Source organism: Mesoplodon bidens, assembly GCF_964165515.1.
Source record: "Mesoplodon bidens genome assembly, chromosome: 7".
In the NCBI taxonomy this organism is placed as follows: Eukaryota; Metazoa; Chordata; class Mammalia; order Artiodactyla; family Ziphiidae; genus Mesoplodon; species Mesoplodon bidens.
The window spans coordinates 78,729,758-78,749,445 of NC_138164.1; the positions used below are offsets into that span (position 1 = coordinate 78,729,758).

Below are 19,688 nucleotides of genomic sequence, written 5' to 3' on the forward strand. Positions count from 1 at the left end.
AAAACATTAGAGAAACTCCGAGCCAAAAATATATGCTGACTCTCCGCACAAAGTGTAAAGGGTTTTTTTTTATTATGTGTAACACAAAGTTATTTAAGTCAATAAATTTTTAAGGAATTTCACACGGTCTGATTCTTTCCACTGCCAATCACCTTAGTTCCTCCAAACTCATAATCTTCAAGATAAAATAGCCCTAAAGAAGAGAGTAGACATTGGTTAAAGTTGGGAGATATTTAAATTTATTTTTACTTTCCCACATCACTAATCATGGGTATGAGTGTCTTGTATCTCCATCTGGAAAACATAGCACTATCAAGTTACTATTATATCCAGTGGAGAACTCAGTCTTTGGTCACAGCGTAAAGAGCTCCTGGATTTGGTCCCATCAGCCCTCTTTGAAATGACCTATAAAATTATTTTCTTTAATGTGTACATACCTTTCAAAAAGAAGTTATCATGTGAGTCAGCCCTGTATAACAAAGATAAAGATAAGGGTCCATTTTCCGAGATGCTCATGTAAAATTCTGAAGCCAGCCTCCCCTCCTTTAGTAACTGTAATAAACTAAAAGCCCAGGATTAAACAAAGAACTCCAGCAATCTAGGCACACACTGTTCAATATAATAGTCACTACCCATGTATCGGTATTGTAAAATCTAATTAGAAAAAATGGCTTGTGTTCTATCTATACTGGAACAGTGCTGACCTAGGCAATGGAAATACAAGTAAATAATAAAATGTTCCCAACAGGCTGAATGCTACAAAGTAGCAGAAATAAAACCTAGTGGGAAACTTTTTTTATGGTCATGTCCACAGCAAATGAGAAACTGCATTCTAAAAGCCTTGGTAATGACCATTAAAACCTGACAAATAATTTGGTGTGGTAAAATAAAAAAAAATTACTTACCACAATTCTTTTAGTTAGGCTTCTTCGATCGCCAATAAAATATGGACACACTTCAAAATTCCCCACCTACAGAAAACGATTGTAATGGCAACTGGGACTGATTAGGTTCCATTTTCATTCATACCTAAATTTAGCTGATTGTTTCCAAACATGCATGTTTCAGGCAACTTTCATCTTAGTGCTTTCATGTTTTAAAATATAGCTTTATGTAAGATGGATGTTCAGAAAGGCTATTTTCATTCAGCCCATTCAGAGCAGTTGAACATTTTGCCCATCATCATGACATCATACATCACTGGTCAATAGCAGAACAACTAATGGCCTTTTTAACGTCATTATAGTCTTTTTCACTAAATACAGGGGAAAAAAATGAAAATCATACCTGTAATCTTTGGGATCCAATTTCCTCAAGCGATTTACTTTAGGACCCTAGAAATTAAATATAGCAAGTACGTTGCTATTTATCCCTTCATCTTTTCTAATACTGAAAAGCCTTGTTATATCCAATTTTTACTCATGAGCCTAGCAAAAAAGAAAAAAAATGTTGCAGGTCTCATTGTCACCACTGCAATGAAATTACAGTGATGGAAGCAAAACCTGTGTTCTCAATGTAGCCACATTAACAATTTACGGGCACCATGAACAACAGTGCCCATTTTCAATAGTATGAGGCTTTATAAACATTCCTCTCAAGCTTATATATACACTGTGCAAAAGGCTTCTGCACTTGTATAGAAGTTTTGCTGTTTTGCTAACAATGCTATCAATGAAGGAAAGCTACCAGAAGCAACAGAAATAGAAAGCCTTACATGTTTAGGGTCAGGAGGTGGATCTGCCTGGTTCTGAATTTGGCACCCTACAAAAACAGTATTAGTTACTATTGAAGACTGTCAAACTGAACAGTATGAGAAACTATCGGAATACTGTATCAGTAGAAATACCAGGTCTAACATGCACAAAGCCAAGAAAACCAACGATGCCAAATACTGAATTTATATTGCACTGTCCTTTGAACACCCAGTAGGAACAAACTGCTGAATGTAGATACCATGCAGTGCAATTATGACTGAACCAGAAAAACCCCTCAACCTCAAGTTTGTAATGTTACTATCTGAGAAATATTATCTTCACACATCTCTAAAAATTTAAGTTCTTGTAACATGTTAATTTGTCCTTCCAACGAGACAACTACCTTAACTCCATTTTTGACTATAAACCTAGCCATTGCTACCTTTACCCTCCCTACACCTATAGAACTGACATAGGAAACTACCCAATTCTACGTATTTACACGTCAGTGCTGTCTCTTCAGTTTTTTCCAATTCTGTAAACACAAATATTACAGCAGTATTTTGGGCCAAAATCCTGATAATTGTTTTATACCTAATTAACTAGCAGTCACAACAGTAATGGAATGCTATACTCAAAATTTACATTCTTTTCAGAACTTCTGAATCCTTAATTTGAATAGAAATTAAATATTCCACTTACTTCTAAAAATGTATTAGGTTCAAATCATATTCACTCCTGCAGATAAAATATCAAAAGATGGATACCATACTCATGTGATTAAAAAACCTCAATATATAACTTAAAATATTTAGATACTAATAAGCATACTCAGCTCTATCAGAATTAAGTTTTAGTTCATGTCTGTATCATTCAGCAGTTGAACGGTTAAATTCATCATCTGAACTGGAATGGTACCACCCCCACCCTCGCACAAATAACACTGTCACTGATTAAAACTTACCTAAGCCACCACACCCTAGAACAGTACAGATCATTGGGACATGCCAATACCTAAGATAAAAAGTTTGTTAGGTTTTTCATAGTTTACTTGGCAGCTCTGTCTTGTAGTTCTTTCCCACAGATCTAACAGGTAGTTCTATGAGTAAAGGAAACCACACAGTTAATCTATGAGGCGTTTCCAACGATGTAGGTTTATAGAAAAAGCCCCATCGGGATAGACCTCAACCACTGCTTACTTCTTAAAAAATAAAAACAAGTCCACAAGAGAACAATTATTTGAAAGAGCTCCAGTCTTAGATGAGTTCAAAACTGTGCATTAACAATCAGACATCACAAAGGATGTTCAAGAAATTTAAGGAAATCATCCCATGAATGAATCACATGGTAGGTATTTTAACAATGCTTAGAAAAGATAGCATTATACTAACAGATAAAAATATGCAAGTACTTATTAGCTATTATACATGAACCAAAGGAAGAGTTCCACATAAAAATTTAAGCTTGATTTTAAGAACTTCATTACTGCAATTTTGCCTATGCAATTCCCAGATTACTGCAAAATTTTTACTTTAACTGAGTTTTTGCCTTAATTTAAGAACTGTATAAAGCATTTTCTCATTAGTTGATATCAATTATAAAAATACAGAAAAATGTTAATGTGGCTGATGTTCTGACCATTGGGGAATCGTTGAAGACAAATTGGGTATATTAAACTTTTTATCATTCAGATTCATGAAATTTTGTGTCCTGTGTAGTCATTTCTAGCATTGTACTTTTAAACCTTCTACCTCATTTTAGATTATGCATTCATTAAAAATGCTGTAGGGACTTCCCTGGGGTACAGTGGTTAGGACTCCTCGCTTCCACTGCAGGTGGCACGGGTTCGATCCCTGGTCTGGGAACTCAGATCTGCAAGCTACTCGGTGCAGCCAAAAATAAAAGAATGCACTGGCCAAACAAGTGTATGAAAAATATATCCCTTTTGCAAATCTAAATAACAAAGGTCAGATTAAATCAAAATTATAATCTATTAAATTATTCAGCATATTAACATGCATAACATTAAATAAAATAATTTTTAGGAGCAACATTTCATCTCATTTAGGCCATGAGGTTTTCAAGAAAAAAGTTATTTGGGAATTCTTCACATCGTGTGAGGGTGAATTAATAGCAGAACATCAATTTTGGTAAACAAAAATTTGGAGGGAAGGAAGAACTTGGAAACATACGACGTGTTTAGTAAACACGTTCAGTCCAGATGTAATGAAGTACAGAGAGTAGCACCATGGCCAGAAAATTTAAATAAATAAAAATAAAACTACTGGATAGTACAATTCAATAACAAAAAAACCACCCAATCAAAAAATTGGCCTAAGACCTAAATAGACATTTCTCCAAAGGCATACACATAGGCACATGAAAAGATGCTCATCATTGCCGATTATTAGAAATGCAAATATAATGAAGTACTACCTCACACCAGTAAGAATGGCCATCATCAAAAAGTCTACAAATAATACATGCTGGAGAGGGTGTTGGAGAAAAAGGAACACCCCGCTACACCGTTGGTGGGAATGTAAACTGGTACAGCCAGTATGGAAAAGGAAAACAGTATGGTGGTTCCTCAGACTGAAAACAGAGCTACCATATGATCTAGCAATCCCACTCCTGGGCATATATCCAAAGAAAAACATGGTTTGAGAGGATACATGCATTGCAACGCTGTTTACAGTAGCCAGGACATGGAAGCAACCTAAATGTCCATCAAGAGATGGATAAAGATGTGGTACGGGCACACATACACACAAACACTGGATTACTCAGCCATGAAAAACCATGAAATAATGCCATCTGCAGCAACATGGATGGACCTAGAGATTATCATACTGAGCGAAGTAAGTCAGAAATAGAAATACAAATACCATAGGATGTCACTTCTATGTGGAATCTAAAACCACACAAATGAACACATCTATGAAACAAGCAGCCTCAGACAGAGAACAGACTTGTGGTTGCCAAGGAGAGATGTGGGGGAAGGATGGACTGGGAGTCTGGGACTAGCAGATGCAAACTACTTATATATATAGTAGAGATAAACAAGGTCTTACTACATAGCACAGGGAACTATATTCAATATCCTGTGATAGATCATAATAGAAATATATGTATAACTGAGTCTCTGTTGCACAGCAGGAACTAATATTGTAGATCAACTATACTTCAATAAACTTTAAAAAAATATTGTATAGGGGTGCGGGGAGGTTAAAATGTTGTGTATGCTTGAAGCAGGAATATCCAAGATTCTGACTATAATTGCCAGGTTTATAGTTCTGAGACCCTTTCCTTCAAGCGAAGTGAAACTGGCACAATGTCGATCCTGAGATTCATTTTCTGAAATTACATTATGAACAGAAATTTAAAATTGGCAAAAATGCCTTTCAATAATGAAACCTATGGAGGTTTTAAAGTCTGACAATTTATCACATTTACACAAATTGGACCCAAACTCACCTAAAGTATAAGACATACCTTTTTAAATTATCCAGACACTCTGCTCAAGATAAAAGCCTAAAGAGAGAAGCCATCTTTGTTTCATGTCAATGTTAAAATTAGAGTACTAAATCAATACAGCTGATAATTTAAAAGATTAAGATATGAGGAAAATTATCAGCTCTATAGTCCTGGAAGCAATCTTTATGTTTATCAATACACCCCCATCACTTGACTCTCTTAGTATCATGTTCCTTCTTATCTGTATCAAAACTCATACTGAACAATGAGTTCTGGGTTGCAAAAGAGGATTTATTTTTGCACCCGTCTAGAAGTCTTTGTCCACAAATTAAACAAAAACAAACACAAGTGCTATGGTAAAATGCAGTATATAGAGTGGCATAATCTGCAACATACAGTGGTGATGAAAATGATAGTTGAAATATTATAGGTAGTTAGGAAACGAAAATATTAAGTTCTTATTACAGTAATAGGCATTTCACACTAAATTTCTCTGAAAAAAATAAAAATGGAGTTGCAGGTACTCTAAGGAGGGTGGCTGGCTGTCAGTCATTAGTGATTATTGCAACTAAGATTTTCTTTTCAGGATTACAATCTTATTTCTTTGATTCAAAGCTCAAATGGCACCTTTAAGTTCTCTTACCCAGAAATACACCACCATATGCAAAAACAGTAGGATGTTGTTTATTTTTTTGGAAAGTGATTATCTCTGCTGTAACAGCCTCAATGTTTTTTCTACATAATCTCACTGTTTTAATTATTTTTCTTATAATTACTACTTCAGGAGTTTTATAAATTTGTTTATTTTTATTTTCTTACAGGTTCTTTTTTATCATAAGGCTGGCATATGTATTCACATTTATCATCTTTTCTTTCTACAAAATTCGGTTTTTTCTATTCTGTTTACCTTGTCTGGTAGTCATAATCCTATCTATTTTCAGGCCATTCTGTCCTCTGTCCAGTGTTTTTTGGATTTTGATGCTCTCTTTTTAGGCAATGCAGCTTCTTCAGTATATTCCTCTTGTTCTAAATGTACATTCTTCTTCTTTGGTAATTCAGAACTTATTATGAAATAATTATCCTCCTGCATAAGAAGTAACAATACTAAGCAATAACTGAAACTTTACCGCATTAGTAATTACATATAACTAAACTCTAGGTTACTTAAAATAACCTGGATATTACATCTGGATGTTAAAAATCCAAATTAACTTCTGCTGATTTTCTCATCTGATACCCTAGTAGCAACACCACACATGAAAACTTACAATAGTATTGTTTTTACTGATGTAGTATTGATAATTCATGTTCTCACCAATTATCCATAAAATTCTTATTTTTATTCTTGCATTTCCTGCACCAAGGGCATTGAACCTTTCAAAACTTAAATACAGACAGTAACACAACAGGATAAAATTATCCCTTTGTCAACAGCTATCCTCCCAAAATGAAGTGGAATAAAATTGTCACTTACCACCAATTTAATATCACATTCATCATGTTCAAGATTTGTTGCCATCTCCTCCTCTGCTCTGCAATATTAAAAGCATATCACTCAATGTATATGTGTAATTGATTCAACTTTGTTATAAAGCATAAACTAACACACCATTGTAAAGCAATTATACTCCAATAGTTTAAAAAAAAAGTGTATCACTCAGATGACAAATCTTTTATAACCCAATGAGTAGTATACTGTCATGACATACAACTGAAAACAGGAATACCAGTCAAGTCTATTAATATTTTATCCATGCTCACATCATTACTAAATCAAAGTATAAACAAACTGATAGCATACGGAGCAACATTAAAATTTAAAAGCACTTAATCTTATAAAACCTATGTCCAAAATTATTCCAATCCATGATACAACTTACGCTGACTCTTCAATAGGAGAGATAGATCCATCATCATCCAAGTATCTGTATCTACGACTATCAAGGTCTTCTTTTTCTAAATCTTCACCAACATTCATCTGTTTCAAGGATTCCTTGAGATGGTATTCATACTTCAGTTTTTCAAGGTAGTTAAAAAATCCTCTTGCCACTGCTTGCTATGTACCAAAAACACCATATTTTAAGTCAAGGACTTAAAAAAATTTTCTTCCACTCAGCAAATGCCTATGTTCCAAAATGACAAGGATCCCCATAACAAGAAGGTCCTTAGTGAACTTGATTTAACTACTCTGCCATATGGAGATCACATGTATCAATTCACTGTTCTACCTAGCTATCAAAGTTAGTACCAAGAAAAACAAGCACAAATCTTGTATCGTTTGGGCATTACTTAAGACATTTTTTAATGCAGAGAACTGTCTATTTTAATCACCTTAAAACATAAAGAGGTTAATGAGTATTAATCCTTTCCAATAAATCAGATTCTAGAACAAGTGACTACAAATTATGCTATCACTTATCTCAAATATTTCAGAGTCTACTGCTAAGTACTAGCGTTATTTGTCTGGTAATTCTGTCAGAAATTGAAATATCTGAACAAAATGAAATCTACTAAAGCCACTGAACATGAAAGGCAGGTGTGGGTTTCACTTCGGTTACTATAAAACAACTGGCCATTTGAGTTTTAGGAATGATGTTTACAGCCCTGACAGGGTAAGATCGAGGTATAAAATCAGCCTTAGAGCACTTCATATACAGGTATTCACCCAGTGTTACCAGTGCAAGATTCCACCCAGAAGTCTAAGTGAACTTTGAGCTGAAGGAGGGGGGTGGCATTTAAGCAGCAGTATAGTCAGTATAGAGAAGTATTATAAAAGTTGAAGACTGTATGTTCCAGGTACATCTAAATTCTAAAAGCGACCAACAACTCATTTCATACATTTTAAGCTATGTGCATCAGCATATATAAAGACTCACCTCAAAGGTTAAAATTTTTCTCCAAGGTAATGGTTTTCTTCCATTTTCCGATTCTAAAAATGGGAAGCCAGGTCCTTTGTCTTTAAATTGTTTCTTATTTATTTGTGAGCTTCTAGTGTTTCTCCTTCCTTTTGGTCTTCCCCTTGATCTTCCCGTTGGCTTGTATTTCCTCTTTTTACGTTTCTTTTTTTTGAATCTTTCAAAAATAGCTTTTAAAGTCAATGGTCTTGGCTCTATAGATGAGTCACTAGATGAATCTCTTGCTTGAGTACTTTCAGGTGTGTGAACAAATTTTCTAATAGGGTTTCTTTGCCTCGTTTTAGGTGGGATAGGAACGCACTGAGTTTTAAATAAGCTGCTACCAGAGGAAGAGTTATCACTAGAAAACAGGGAAAGATTAATTATACCCTCTTATATTACTGAGTGTTTATTACCAGGTAATATACTTTTCTTTTACAAATCAAAGCAGAAAAACATGCTCAAAGTAATTTTTTAAAAGATGGGCTCAGTACTAGCCAATCACTTAGCTCTGACCACTCTACCACAAGTGGCCCATAATGCCATGTGCCATAGCACTTAGCCAAAAAATCATCTTCCTTTATGTAAGTTCCACAAAGGCAGCCTCGTTCACTGCTAGAGGCTAAACTAAGACAAAGCCTCCTCTAAATAAAACAAGAGTATCCTAGTGGAGAGATGTAGTGAGTATACTAGAAATGCTCGTTTTCCCAGTGAGATCAACAAAGATTAGGACTAGATACCTCCATCATATACATAAGCCAGCATCCCTGATAATGTGGAATATAAGAACAAGTTGATTTTAAAACAAGATTCCCTACTGGTATCCATTTTCTTCTTATAAAATGAGGATGATTTAATCAGGAAGATACCAGTTTGGCCCGGAGAATATACTCCTGTTTCCCTGAGTTAACAATGTGTCCCATGATTATAAGTAGTTAAAACTTCAAAGGCCTGTGCAAACCAGGTTTTCCTTTTCTGTTCTAATGCATGAAAATTGCCATTACCACCACTCATTATCTACAATGATTTATGCTTTGCCGGTAATTCAAATACAGTATAATTACCATCTAGTCTCTTTTCCAGAAAAATCTGGTGATTGTTATTTTTTAAAAAAAGCACTTACCTTTGATTCTCAATTTCCACAGCTGAGTCTGATGCCGTTGCACAGTTGAGAGAATCCATTCCTGGTATGTGTTCTCCAAGCCCCTCTCCAATTTGTTGTCGATTGTCCTTTGATTTAAACAGATTTCTGACCGTATAAAATTCAGTAAATGTGATGCTGTTTCCCTGAATAAATGCAAACAGCTAGTATCAGAGTAATGAAAATGTTGATGTAGTTGTGACAATTATGTAAATTAATTACACATAAATTAAGGCAAAATCACATACAAGGCCTTTAATATTTTCATGTAGGAACTGTCATTTCAGGTCAATCCTAAAATCTAGAGATTTTATTCACAGGTTCTATCTTTCAGTTTTGCCTCCTTAATCTATCCAATGGAAGATTCCAGAAGAGTACTGTAATTTCCAATTAAGTATCAAACAGCTTTCCACAACAGTAAAAAATGTAATTTTACCCTTAGCCATATAGCAATTACAATGAAGAGTATCAATGTTCAACTAACGGCCAAAAAGCCATTTTTCAACAGCAGTTGGGAACTAGTACGAAAATCTTTTGCATACAAAGCCAGAAGGCGGAGTATGGCCTCAGTATACCTGGGAAAATAATCAGCAGGACTTAACTACCTCTATCCAAACTCCTGGTCTGGAATTTGCTATTATGGGTATTAATTTAAAAGTTCTGAATTCTCAAACTTTTCGATGAAAGGCTTACAGATTAAAAAAAAAAAAAGACAAAGAGCACTGTTGTAATCTCCTAGATACATTACAATAGTTTGGACAAAATAAAAAAAAAAGATAATGTCTAATTTTACTTTTCCATCTCCCTTATCGGGGATGCCATCATTCTTCCTATTTGTATATTGTTCTTAGTCTTTAGCATTCCTGGTAATGACAGATGAGCAACGATGACAGAAATCCTACAAGAACAATATACTTCAAACACAGGAAACCAGTGAGGTCACAGAGATCTGACTCGCAAAATATCCAATGGACTCCTGGTAATTTCATGGTATGTTTTATCGCAGTTTTCTAAAATGCAGAATCTAAGAAATAAGTCACGAAATAACTGCCCAAAAAGAAATTCAACAAGTGGCTCCAATGGCACTGATGGTATACCTGAGATTAAAAAAAAAAAAAATCAGAGCGCATTAACAAAATTAAAGTTGACTCAAAACCTTTTTTCGGAAACTAGAAAGCATTCCTATTCCGCGATTCTGCGAGGAGGAGCACATGGCGATGGTGCCCTTCACTGGCTCTAACAATTCCCCTTCAGCACTCTGTGCGATTTTGGGGCGAGCGTCTCCAGGAAGCTCCTAACCTCGTGCAAGGAGAACGGCGTCAGCAATGGTTACCTCGCACTTAACCCCTATTAATCCAGAAAATGTGTATTGTCTGTACCACCTTTTAACATCTACATGCGAGATAACGGACCACGCCCACGCCATAATCGTGTACTGCGGGCCGCAGTAAAGCCACTAGGCCCGAAGTCCACAAAAACCACGAGCCCTCCGCCCTCGGGGGCTGACTTCCGCGGCTGGACCCCGGCACGCCACGCAGGGGCCTGGGAAAAGCTACAAGAGGAAACCGTCCCCCGCCCACAAGGCACGGAAGCCCCCGTCCTCTTTCCTACCCGTCGAGAGGGCAGACAGCTTGCACCAACCAGCGCCGGCTCGGCATGGGCCTCAGCTGCGTACCAGATACCCGCCACCCCTCCCTAGGAAGTCCGCATTCAGCAACCTCCGGACCGCCCCAGCAATCCAACAAGCTAAGAACCACCTACCTCCACCACCGCGCTGGAGAAAAGGGAAGACTGGCTGCGCGCCCCAACTAATAGTGAGGCCGAAGTCTCGCGATAACAATTTGACTCCAGGAAGAAAGTGAGAGGTGGAAAATGGCGACCCGCGGGGCGCCATTTTGATCTCGGTGAGGGGAGGAGCGATTTCGAGCGGGCGGGGTCTGATCTCCGGGATCCAGAGGAGGCAGAGTTGACTGAGGCAAGATCGGGTTTCAGGTGTAGGCTTCCCTCACCCATTAGGTAAGTGGAGTAGACAAGAATGTTTCGGCAAACTACAAGAAATAAATTGTGGGGTCAGGTGAACGGAATGACTGTGAACTGCAAGGAAACAGGCACTCCACCTGCTTTGCTTCCAGTGGTCTCGCCTTGGCTGAGCTGTCCTCTGACTTCCCAAAATCTGATCTCGAGTGTGTGTGGGAGTGTACGTGTGTTTACGATGCCAGGTGTGTTTTGTCATATTATGTCTACTTTTGCCTTCAGAAATCTCCTCTGCGTTAAACTGTAAGACGATCATGCTTTGACTGAGACTCAAAATGTGTAACCTTTGTACTGGAAGCCAGTGTTACCCCGTAGTACATCCAGGTCCCCTCTCCCCTTCGGACTTTTGTTAACTACTCTTTCACTCAGAGCTAAGTGGCAGGCTCCCAGGGGTTGGTTAACATATCACAAGAAATACCAGCGGCGAATTTTTTTGTTTGTTTTCTCCCTTAGTTCCCTGAATGATTAATGAATGTTAAGATAAAAGTTTAAACTAGTTTAATTTTGGTATTTGGGTTTTTTTTTTCCCCAAAGTAGTTACAAAAAGGAATGAGCTGGCTTGATTTCTCCACTTTCAGACCTCTCGTATCATATGATAAAACCAGGAAAGCCGTCTAGTCTTAATCTGTGGTTAGTGTCATCTTCGGATTGGTCAGACCTGGAGGGTAATATAGCCTCTTTACTCAATTTTGCTCTAAATGTTGAACAATTCCAGGCACAGACAGTCTAGTCTTCTAGGCATTATGAAGTACCGTAAGCTCCAGAACAGGGATTGCATGTCTTATTCACTGCCATGTTCCATAACATGCCTGCCTGTGTAATTTGTAGTCTCAGTACGAAATGAAAATGCAGGGCCACTTGTTCAAAACGCAGGGAGAAATTGCCATTAAAGGTACTAACATATAAGCTGTCTCTTTCTGTAGTATCTCTTTCCACTTGTCATTATGTTTTAATTAATAGCATTAATTTGCTATTATTAATTAGTAATGACATTAATCATTCTATTTTATTGAGTTATTAATTAATCACTAATTGTACTATTATTAATTAATAGCATTAATTTGCTATTTATTGTCAAGTAAAGTAAAATTGAGTTTAACTCATTAGCATGAGATTTACCACTCTATATTCTGCAATACCAGTTTTAAATACAAACATAAGAACATTTAGCTTGTACGCAGAATTACTGAAATTTCACAATTCGTACTATGTAGGCATATGTATTTTGTTCTTACTAGAACACTGCATACTGCACAAAACTAGCACCCCTGTATTTATTTTACTTCTCCATGTGTGCACATTCTACCGACACTATGGAATCCAGGGAATTTAAGTCTCCCTTGACTGTGCATCCACCAGCATTCTATGCTCACAGGACTTAAACGCTTTTTGTGAATGGGAAGCAAGGAGTGGTGGTAGACATGCACATAGACCCTCTCTCCTCTGATCCCAAGCATGTTCCATTGTCCTATCCATCTTAAAAGTTCAAATATAAAGTTAAGAATTTTTAAAAATATTTATTTTATTTATTTATTTGTCTGCACCAGGTCTTAGTTGCGGCACACGGGGTCTTCATTGTGGCATGCAGGCTCTTAGTTATGGCATGCGGGATCTAGTTCCCTGACCAGGGATTGAACCTGGAACCCGTGCATTGGGAGCATGCAGTCTTAACCACTGGACCACCAGGGAAGTCCCTAAAGTTAAGAATTTAAAGATGGTGGCAATGGAACATAAACCACGTGCTATTCTGAGCACATGGTCCTGTGTAGCTTCACTAGTTGCACATCCATGAAGCCAGCCATGTCCCAGAGCCTTATGAGTCTGGAATATCATAAACGTTCAATAAAAAAAAACTAAGGCTGGGCTTCCCTGGTGGCGCAGTGGTTGAGAGTCCGCCTGCCGATGCAGGGGACATGGGTTCGTACCCCGGTCCGGGAGGATCCCACATGGCGCGGCTGGGCCCGTGAGCCATGGCCGCTGAGCCTGCGCGTCCGAGGCCTGTGCTCCACAATGGGAGAGACCACAGCAGTGAGAGGCCCGCGTACTGCAAAAAAAAAAAAAAAAAAAAACTAAGGCTGAACTGGTATCCATTGTATGCTAGGTACTTGGAAGACAAATATGAGAAATACAGTCCTGTCTTCAAAGAGATCACAGTCTAAGGGACAGAAACAAAGCAAACAGATGACCACAGGTATACTGAGTGCTATAAGGTTGCTCTATACAGACTTTCCCTTATTGTGAACTGAATTGTATCATTCCCTCACCAGTTAATGGCAAGGTATAATGTGATGAGTTCTGGGTTTACAGTGGGCTAGATTTGATTTTGAATTCTGTTTCTGCCACTTAATAGCTGAGTGATCTGGAGTAAATAATATATTCTCTCTGCCCTATTTCCTCTTGTAAAATGAGAAGGATAATAAGTCGTTGTGTGAGGTTTTGAAGGAATGTCTGTAAGGTGTCTAACATACTGTCTGGTTTACAGAATGCAGTTTGTCAATAGTTATCGGCCATAGTTGGTCTACCCCTTTAGGCATTGCCTCTGCAGCTCCATTTATCCTTCTGCCTCCTATCTTCCATTCTTCCCTTCTCTAGACCCTACTTCTGGGCCACTGACTCCCAGCAGTGGAATCTGGAGAGTAAATGTTGTTTGCCTCCATTTGGCCCAAAGCTGTCCTAGAGCGACTCTGGATTTGTATTAGAACTTTTCTAACCCTTTTCTCTCATCACTCCAACTCCAACCTCCTCTTCCCTATCTCTCACTCACACAGAAACACACTTATACACACTACCACGCTGCCTTCTGGGCTTTTGGCTTGCATTACTGAACCAGTTATTCAGGCTGTAGCTTCCTAGGGTTGGAATTTGTTTCTGTTTGGGTGGGGAAAGAAAACAAAAACCTGACCTTTGAAAGATAGTAAAGGGTGTAAAATTAGTGATGCAGGAGATATAGATGGGCGGCAGGCTGAGCAGCTGAAATCTGTCCTATGTGGGCAGCTACTCCAAGATAAGATAATGCCAGGAGCTGGGAGGAGCTGAGTCCCGCCCAGAAAAAAGATAGAGACCACATATTTCTCATTCTCAAGGTCAAGGAGATCTTCCCAACTATACAGGTGCAGAAAGGCTGGGGGTGTGGGGAAGAGAGGGGGCACCACCCCATAGTAGGTGATGTCAACCTTCCCATAGGTCTCTGCATTAAGAGATGTGCGCACATACAGGGGAGAACCCTGAGTTATACCAAATACGGACTCAGAGCCAGGCAAAGCAAGAAGACATTGGCCAGAGGAAACCCGCAAGAAATGCCCCATATAAGTGATTTAAACTACCACGAAGACGCAACTCTTAGTCCACCCATGTGTGTCTATTCCCACGTACTTTTTTCCCTCCTAATAAACACTTTACTTGTTTCACTACTTTCCATCTCTTTCTTGAAATTAATTTTTACAAATAAGACAAGCCAGGGGCCTTGTCACTAGCCACTGGCCCTCGTGGTGTAGTGGCTAGGATTCAGAGCTCTCACTGCTGTGGCCTGACTTTGCTGGGGAACGAGATCTTGCTTCAAGCCGCTGCAGGCCGAGGCCACCTGAGATCATTAGGATTGTATTTAATTTAAACTTGAGTCTTTATTATTCCTACTGTAAGTAGAAATATCTAGAGTACTTTTATTATCTTCATTTTAAATAAACATGGTATTCACTGAGCAGATTTTTACGTGTTCTTAATTAGTACTTGCTGGTTTCTAATAAAGAAAATATAAGATGATGGGCCTTCCCTCGTGGTCCAGTGGTTAAGACTCCACACTAACACTACGGGGGGCACGGGTTCCACCCCTGTTCTGGAAACTAGGATTCTGCATGCCTCGCAGAGCGGACCAAAAAAAAAAAAAAAGAAAAAGAAAGAAAGAAAATATAAGATGTCAACATTTGGAAAATCTAGGTGAAGCATATATGAGATTATTTGTATGTATTTTCTGTCCATCTGAAATTATTTCAAAAAAGTTAAAATGGCTCATTCCTAAACAATTATAGCTTATTCAATTCAAAAATATATTTTCGGGAATTCCCTGGCCATCCAATGTTTAGGACTCCGTGCTTTGCTTTCACTGCCGAAGGCCAGGGTTTGATCCCTGGTCAGGGAACTAATATCCTGCAAGCCGCAGTGCGCAGCCAAAAAAAAGAAAATATATTTGAGATCATCTAAATATGATTATATAGGGTTTGGGGCCCATTATCAACACTTTACGTTTTCTTTGGGAGACCAAATTATGCATATTAAGTAAATAAAGGGTAATAATGTATTATTTGATAAAGTACTAAAGAAATGTCAGGTCTTAAATATATGTTTGTGAAGGATGTGTTATTTGATATTATCATCAAAATTAGAAATCCAGTATCTAAAAAAACTGTGAATCTTTGGAAAATTAAAAAAAAAATTTTTTTGGAAGAGTATTTCAAGTGATGTTGAAGGACCATCTTTCACTTACTAAGTAATGGTATATCAGAGATTATTCACATTAATGAGGTATTTCATTAACAATTTTAATGCGAACTCCAACAGTGTTCTTAGAAACAGCCTTAACAGTTTTGTCTTTATTCCTTGTTGTGATTGGCCTCCAGTGGGATTCCCCACCCACCTCATATTACTTTCGTTTGTTTGGGTTTTTTTGCCTGCATTTTATTTAACTCTCTGCTTGCACACCTCATCACCTGTACACTTGAGGTAAGATACTAATCTCTGTGCATATATGTCTACTTTTTGTAAAATATATTTAGCATATACTTTTTAAAAATCAAATTATAATTGGTTAGGTTATCAGAATAATTGGATATTGAAGCTGTTTACCAAGAAAATATGTTTATTTATAAATGAAATAATTTGAATTTCAAAAGCTAATAATTTGTAGAAGTTTCCATTTCTCTTAGTCATTTAAATTTTCTCTTGTAAAAGTGATAGTTTAAGAAACTTGTTTAACTTTTAGCCTAAATGTCCAATATAGAATAGAAAACACATGTAAATGATCTATTATAGAATTACCTGAGCATCCTGTACTGTTATCTACAACCATTTAAATACTTATTCATAAACCTTAATAACTACCTTTGCTTCAGGATCTATATTCCTTAAATCAACCATTAGAAAGCTGCATGTTCAATCCAGATACATGACTGAAGAAAATGAATCATGTGCCCTCTTGGTTTGGTATTCCTCTTGTCTATTTTAAATGTCAGCTATTTAAGGTATTAGTATTAAAAGACGTTACTTGGACATTTCTCACTTGGAATATTAAATACAAGAAGTTATGGTTGCCTTTCTGTGAGGACACCTAAATGCCCTTTTGCCCTCTTTATATAACTGAACTCTTTCAATTCCAGAGCAGCAGCTGTTCATACTTGGTGCACTGCGATAATTAGCCTACAACTGCTTTATTTTGTACATCCTCGTGAAACCTCAAAACTCAGATTGGGACTTGAGCCCATGGGCTGAGACTTGACCCCAGCCAAAACTCAGATTGGGACTTGAACACACTGTCCTTTAATTGAGATCACACACTCAGGACTTAACAAAGCTCAGGTTCTTTATGTCTCATCACAGAAAGAATTCAGTGAGAGACAAAGTGATAGGTAAGAAGTGGATTTTTTTAGAGAGACACACTCCATAGACAGAATGCGGTCCATCTCAAAAGGTGAGATGGCCTTGGGAGAAACACACTCCACAGAGTGTGGGACATCTCAGGTGAGAGGCCCCAAAATATGGGGTAGTTAGTTTTTATGGACTGGGTAATTTCATATAATAATCCTGTGGGAGGATTATTCCAGCTATTTGGGGGAAGGGGCAGAGAATTCCAGGAATTGGGCCACTGCCCACTTTTGGCCTTTTATGGTCATGGTACCTGTGGGTGTGTCATTTAGATGCTAATGCATTACAATGAGCATATAATGAGGCTCAAGTTCTACTGGAAGTCTGCCATCTTGGACCTAGTTGGTTCTAACCAATTTTTGTGTCCCCCAACGGCTATGTCATTCTTTTAAAGGTTGTGTACTGCCCCCTTCCTGTTTCAGAAAGAAGATGTCTTGTGCTGAGTATTCTTTTCATGTGCCAAGTCTAGAGGAGCTTGTTGGAGGTAAATGCAAAACTGAGTTTTTTTAATCATCCTAAGGAAAAAAATTTAAAAATAAAAACATTCTAAGATAAGCTTTATGCAATAGTACTTTTGATACAGAACTAATTTTCCTTTTCTGTATTTGTTCAGTACTGTTTTTATAGCGAGAGTCCAAAATTCTGCCCCTCAAAAAAAATCTAAATTCACAATTCAAAGATTCTTGATGAGATACGAACTTTACAGAATGAAAATGAATATGGTAATCCACGATTTAAATATGTGTGGTGCCCAAAGGGTTCTACAATATTGCTTTATTAACTTTTTTTTTAACATCTTTATTGGAGTATAACTGCTTTAGTGTTGTGTTATTTCTGCTGTATACCAACTGAATCAGCTATATGCAAACATATATCCCCATATCCCCTCCCTCTTGCATCTGCCTCCCACCTTCCTTATTCCACCCCTCTAGGTGCTTGCAAACCACGAGCTAATCTCCCTGTGCCATGCAGCTGCTCCCCACTAGCTATCTATTTAACATCTGGTCCTGTATATATGTCAATGCTGTTGTTTTACTTCGTCCCAGCTTACCTTTCCCCCGCCCCGTGTCCTCAAGTCCATTCTCTACATCTGCGTCTTTATTCCTGTCCTGCCACTAGGTTCTTCAGAACCTTTTTTTTTTTTTTTTTTTTTAGATTCCATACATATGTGTTAGCATATGGTATTTGTTTTTCTCTTTCTGACTTACTTCACTCTGTATGACAGTCTCTAGGTCCATCCACCTCACTACAAATACTCAATTTCATTTCCTTTTATGGCTGAGTAATATTCCATTGTATATATGTGCCACATCTTCTTTATCCATTCATCTGTCGATGGACACTTAGGTTGCCTCCATGTCCTGGTTATTGTAAATAGTGCTGCAGTGAACATTGTGGTACATGACTGTTTTGTTTTTTTTGTTTTTTTTTGCAATACGCGGGCCTCTCACTGTTGTGGCCTCTCCCGTTGCAGAGCACAGGCTCCGGATGTGCAGGCTCAGCAGCCATGGCTCACGGGCCTAGCCGCTCTGCGGCATGTGGGATCTTCCCGGACCGGGGCGTGAACCCGTGTCCCCTGCATCGGCAGGCGGACTCTTAACCTCTGCACCACCAGGGAAGCCCCATGACTGTTTTTGAATTACAGTTTTGTCACGGTATATGCCCAGTAGTGGGATTGCTGGGTCATATGGTAGTTCTATTTTTAGTTTTTTAAGGAACCTCCATACTGTTCTCCATAGTGGCTGTACCAATTTACATTCCCACCAATAGTGCAAGAGGGTTTCCTTTTCTCCACAACCTCTCCAGCATTTATTGTTTGTAGATTTTTTGATGATGGGCATTCTGACTGGTGTGATACCTCATTGTAGTTTTGATATACATTTCTCTAATGATTAGTGATGTTAAGCATCCTTTCATATGTTTGTTGGCAATCTGTATATCTTCTTTGGAGAAATATCTGTTTAGGTCTTTTGCCCATTTTTGAATTGGGTTGTTTTTTTGATATTAAGCTGCATGAGCTGCTTGTATATTTTGGAGATTAATCTTTTGTCAGTTGCTTCATTTGCAAGTACTTTCTCTGATTCTGAGTGTTGTCTCTTCATCTTTTTGTATTGTTTCCTTTGCTGTACAAAAGCTTATAACTTTCATTAGATCCCATTTCTTTATTTTTGTTTTTATTTCCGTTTCTTTAGGAGGTGGGTCAAAAGGGATCTTGCTGTAATTTATGTCATAGAGTGTTCTGCCTATGTTTTCCTCTAAGAGTTTTATGCTCTCTGGCCTTACATTTAGGTCTCTAATCCATTTTGAATTTATTTTTGTGTATGGTGTTAGGGAGTGTTCTAATTTCATTCTTTTACATGAAGCTGTCCAGTTTTCCCAGCACCACTTATTGAAGAGACTGTCTTTTCTCCATTGTATACTCTTGCCCCCTTTATCAAAGATAAGGTGACCATATATGCATGGGTTTATTGCTGGGCTTTCTATCCAGTTCCACTGATGTATATTTCTGTTTTTGTGCCAGTACCATATTGTCCTGATTACTATAGCTTTGTAGTATAGTCTGATGTCAGGGAGCATGATTCCTCCAGCTCCGTTTTTCTTGCTCAGTATTGCTTTGGCTATTCGGGGTCTTTTATAGTTCCATACAAATTGTGAACTTTTCTGTTTGTTCTACTTCTGTGAAAAATGCCATTGGTAGTTTGATAGGGATTGCATTGAATCTGTAGATTGCATTGGGTAGTAGAGTCATTTTCACTATGTTGATTCTTCCAATCCAAGAACATGGTATATCTCTCCATCTGTTTGTATCATCTTTAA

General features: G+C 37.8%; 3 protein-coding genes across 5 annotated transcripts in view; 2 read left to right on the forward strand and 1 right to left on the reverse strand.

The window, feature by feature from the left end:
- Positions 1–122, forward strand: part of CEP295 (centrosomal protein 295) — a 44,101-nt gene extending 43,979 nt beyond the window's left edge. The window contains 1 exon segment of the mRNA XM_081240881.1: positions 1–122. Within this exon segment, the coding sequence (XP_081097007.1) occupies positions 1–39 (39 nt within the window). The 3' untranslated portion in view covers positions 40–122.
- Positions 49–11,224, reverse strand: TAF1D (TATA-box binding protein associated factor, RNA polymerase I subunit D). Its single transcript, XM_081240883.1, is given in 12 exon segments — positions 49–193; positions 438–469; positions 906–1,427; positions 1,715–1,761; positions 2,397–2,432; positions 2,659–6,137; positions 6,139–6,252; positions 6,643–6,700; positions 7,049–7,224; positions 8,045–8,423; positions 9,186–9,349; positions 10,965–11,224. Coding segments are annotated over 7 exon segments (1,185 nt in total). The 5' UTR covers positions 11,217–11,224; the 3' UTR covers positions 49–193; positions 438–469; positions 906–1,427; positions 1,715–1,761; positions 2,397–2,432; positions 2,659–6,095.
- The window catches only part of LOC308620957 (ester hydrolase C11orf54 homolog), a 27,795-nt gene continuing 19,251 nt past the window's right edge, over positions 11,145–19,688 (forward strand). Inside the window, exons 1-2 of one of the 3 annotated variants that reach the window (XM_081240884.1) lie at positions 11,145–11,219; positions 17,294–17,355. In XM_081240884.1, the coding sequence (XP_081097010.1) occupies positions 17,301–17,355 (55 nt within the window). In that variant the 5' untranslated portion in view covers positions 11,145–11,219; positions 17,294–17,300. Of the gene's footprint in view, positions 11,220–11,301; positions 11,423–13,123; positions 13,429–17,293; positions 17,356–19,688 lie in introns of those variants that run through there. The other 2 variants (XM_081240886.1, XM_081240885.1) reach the window with 2 other exon arrangements.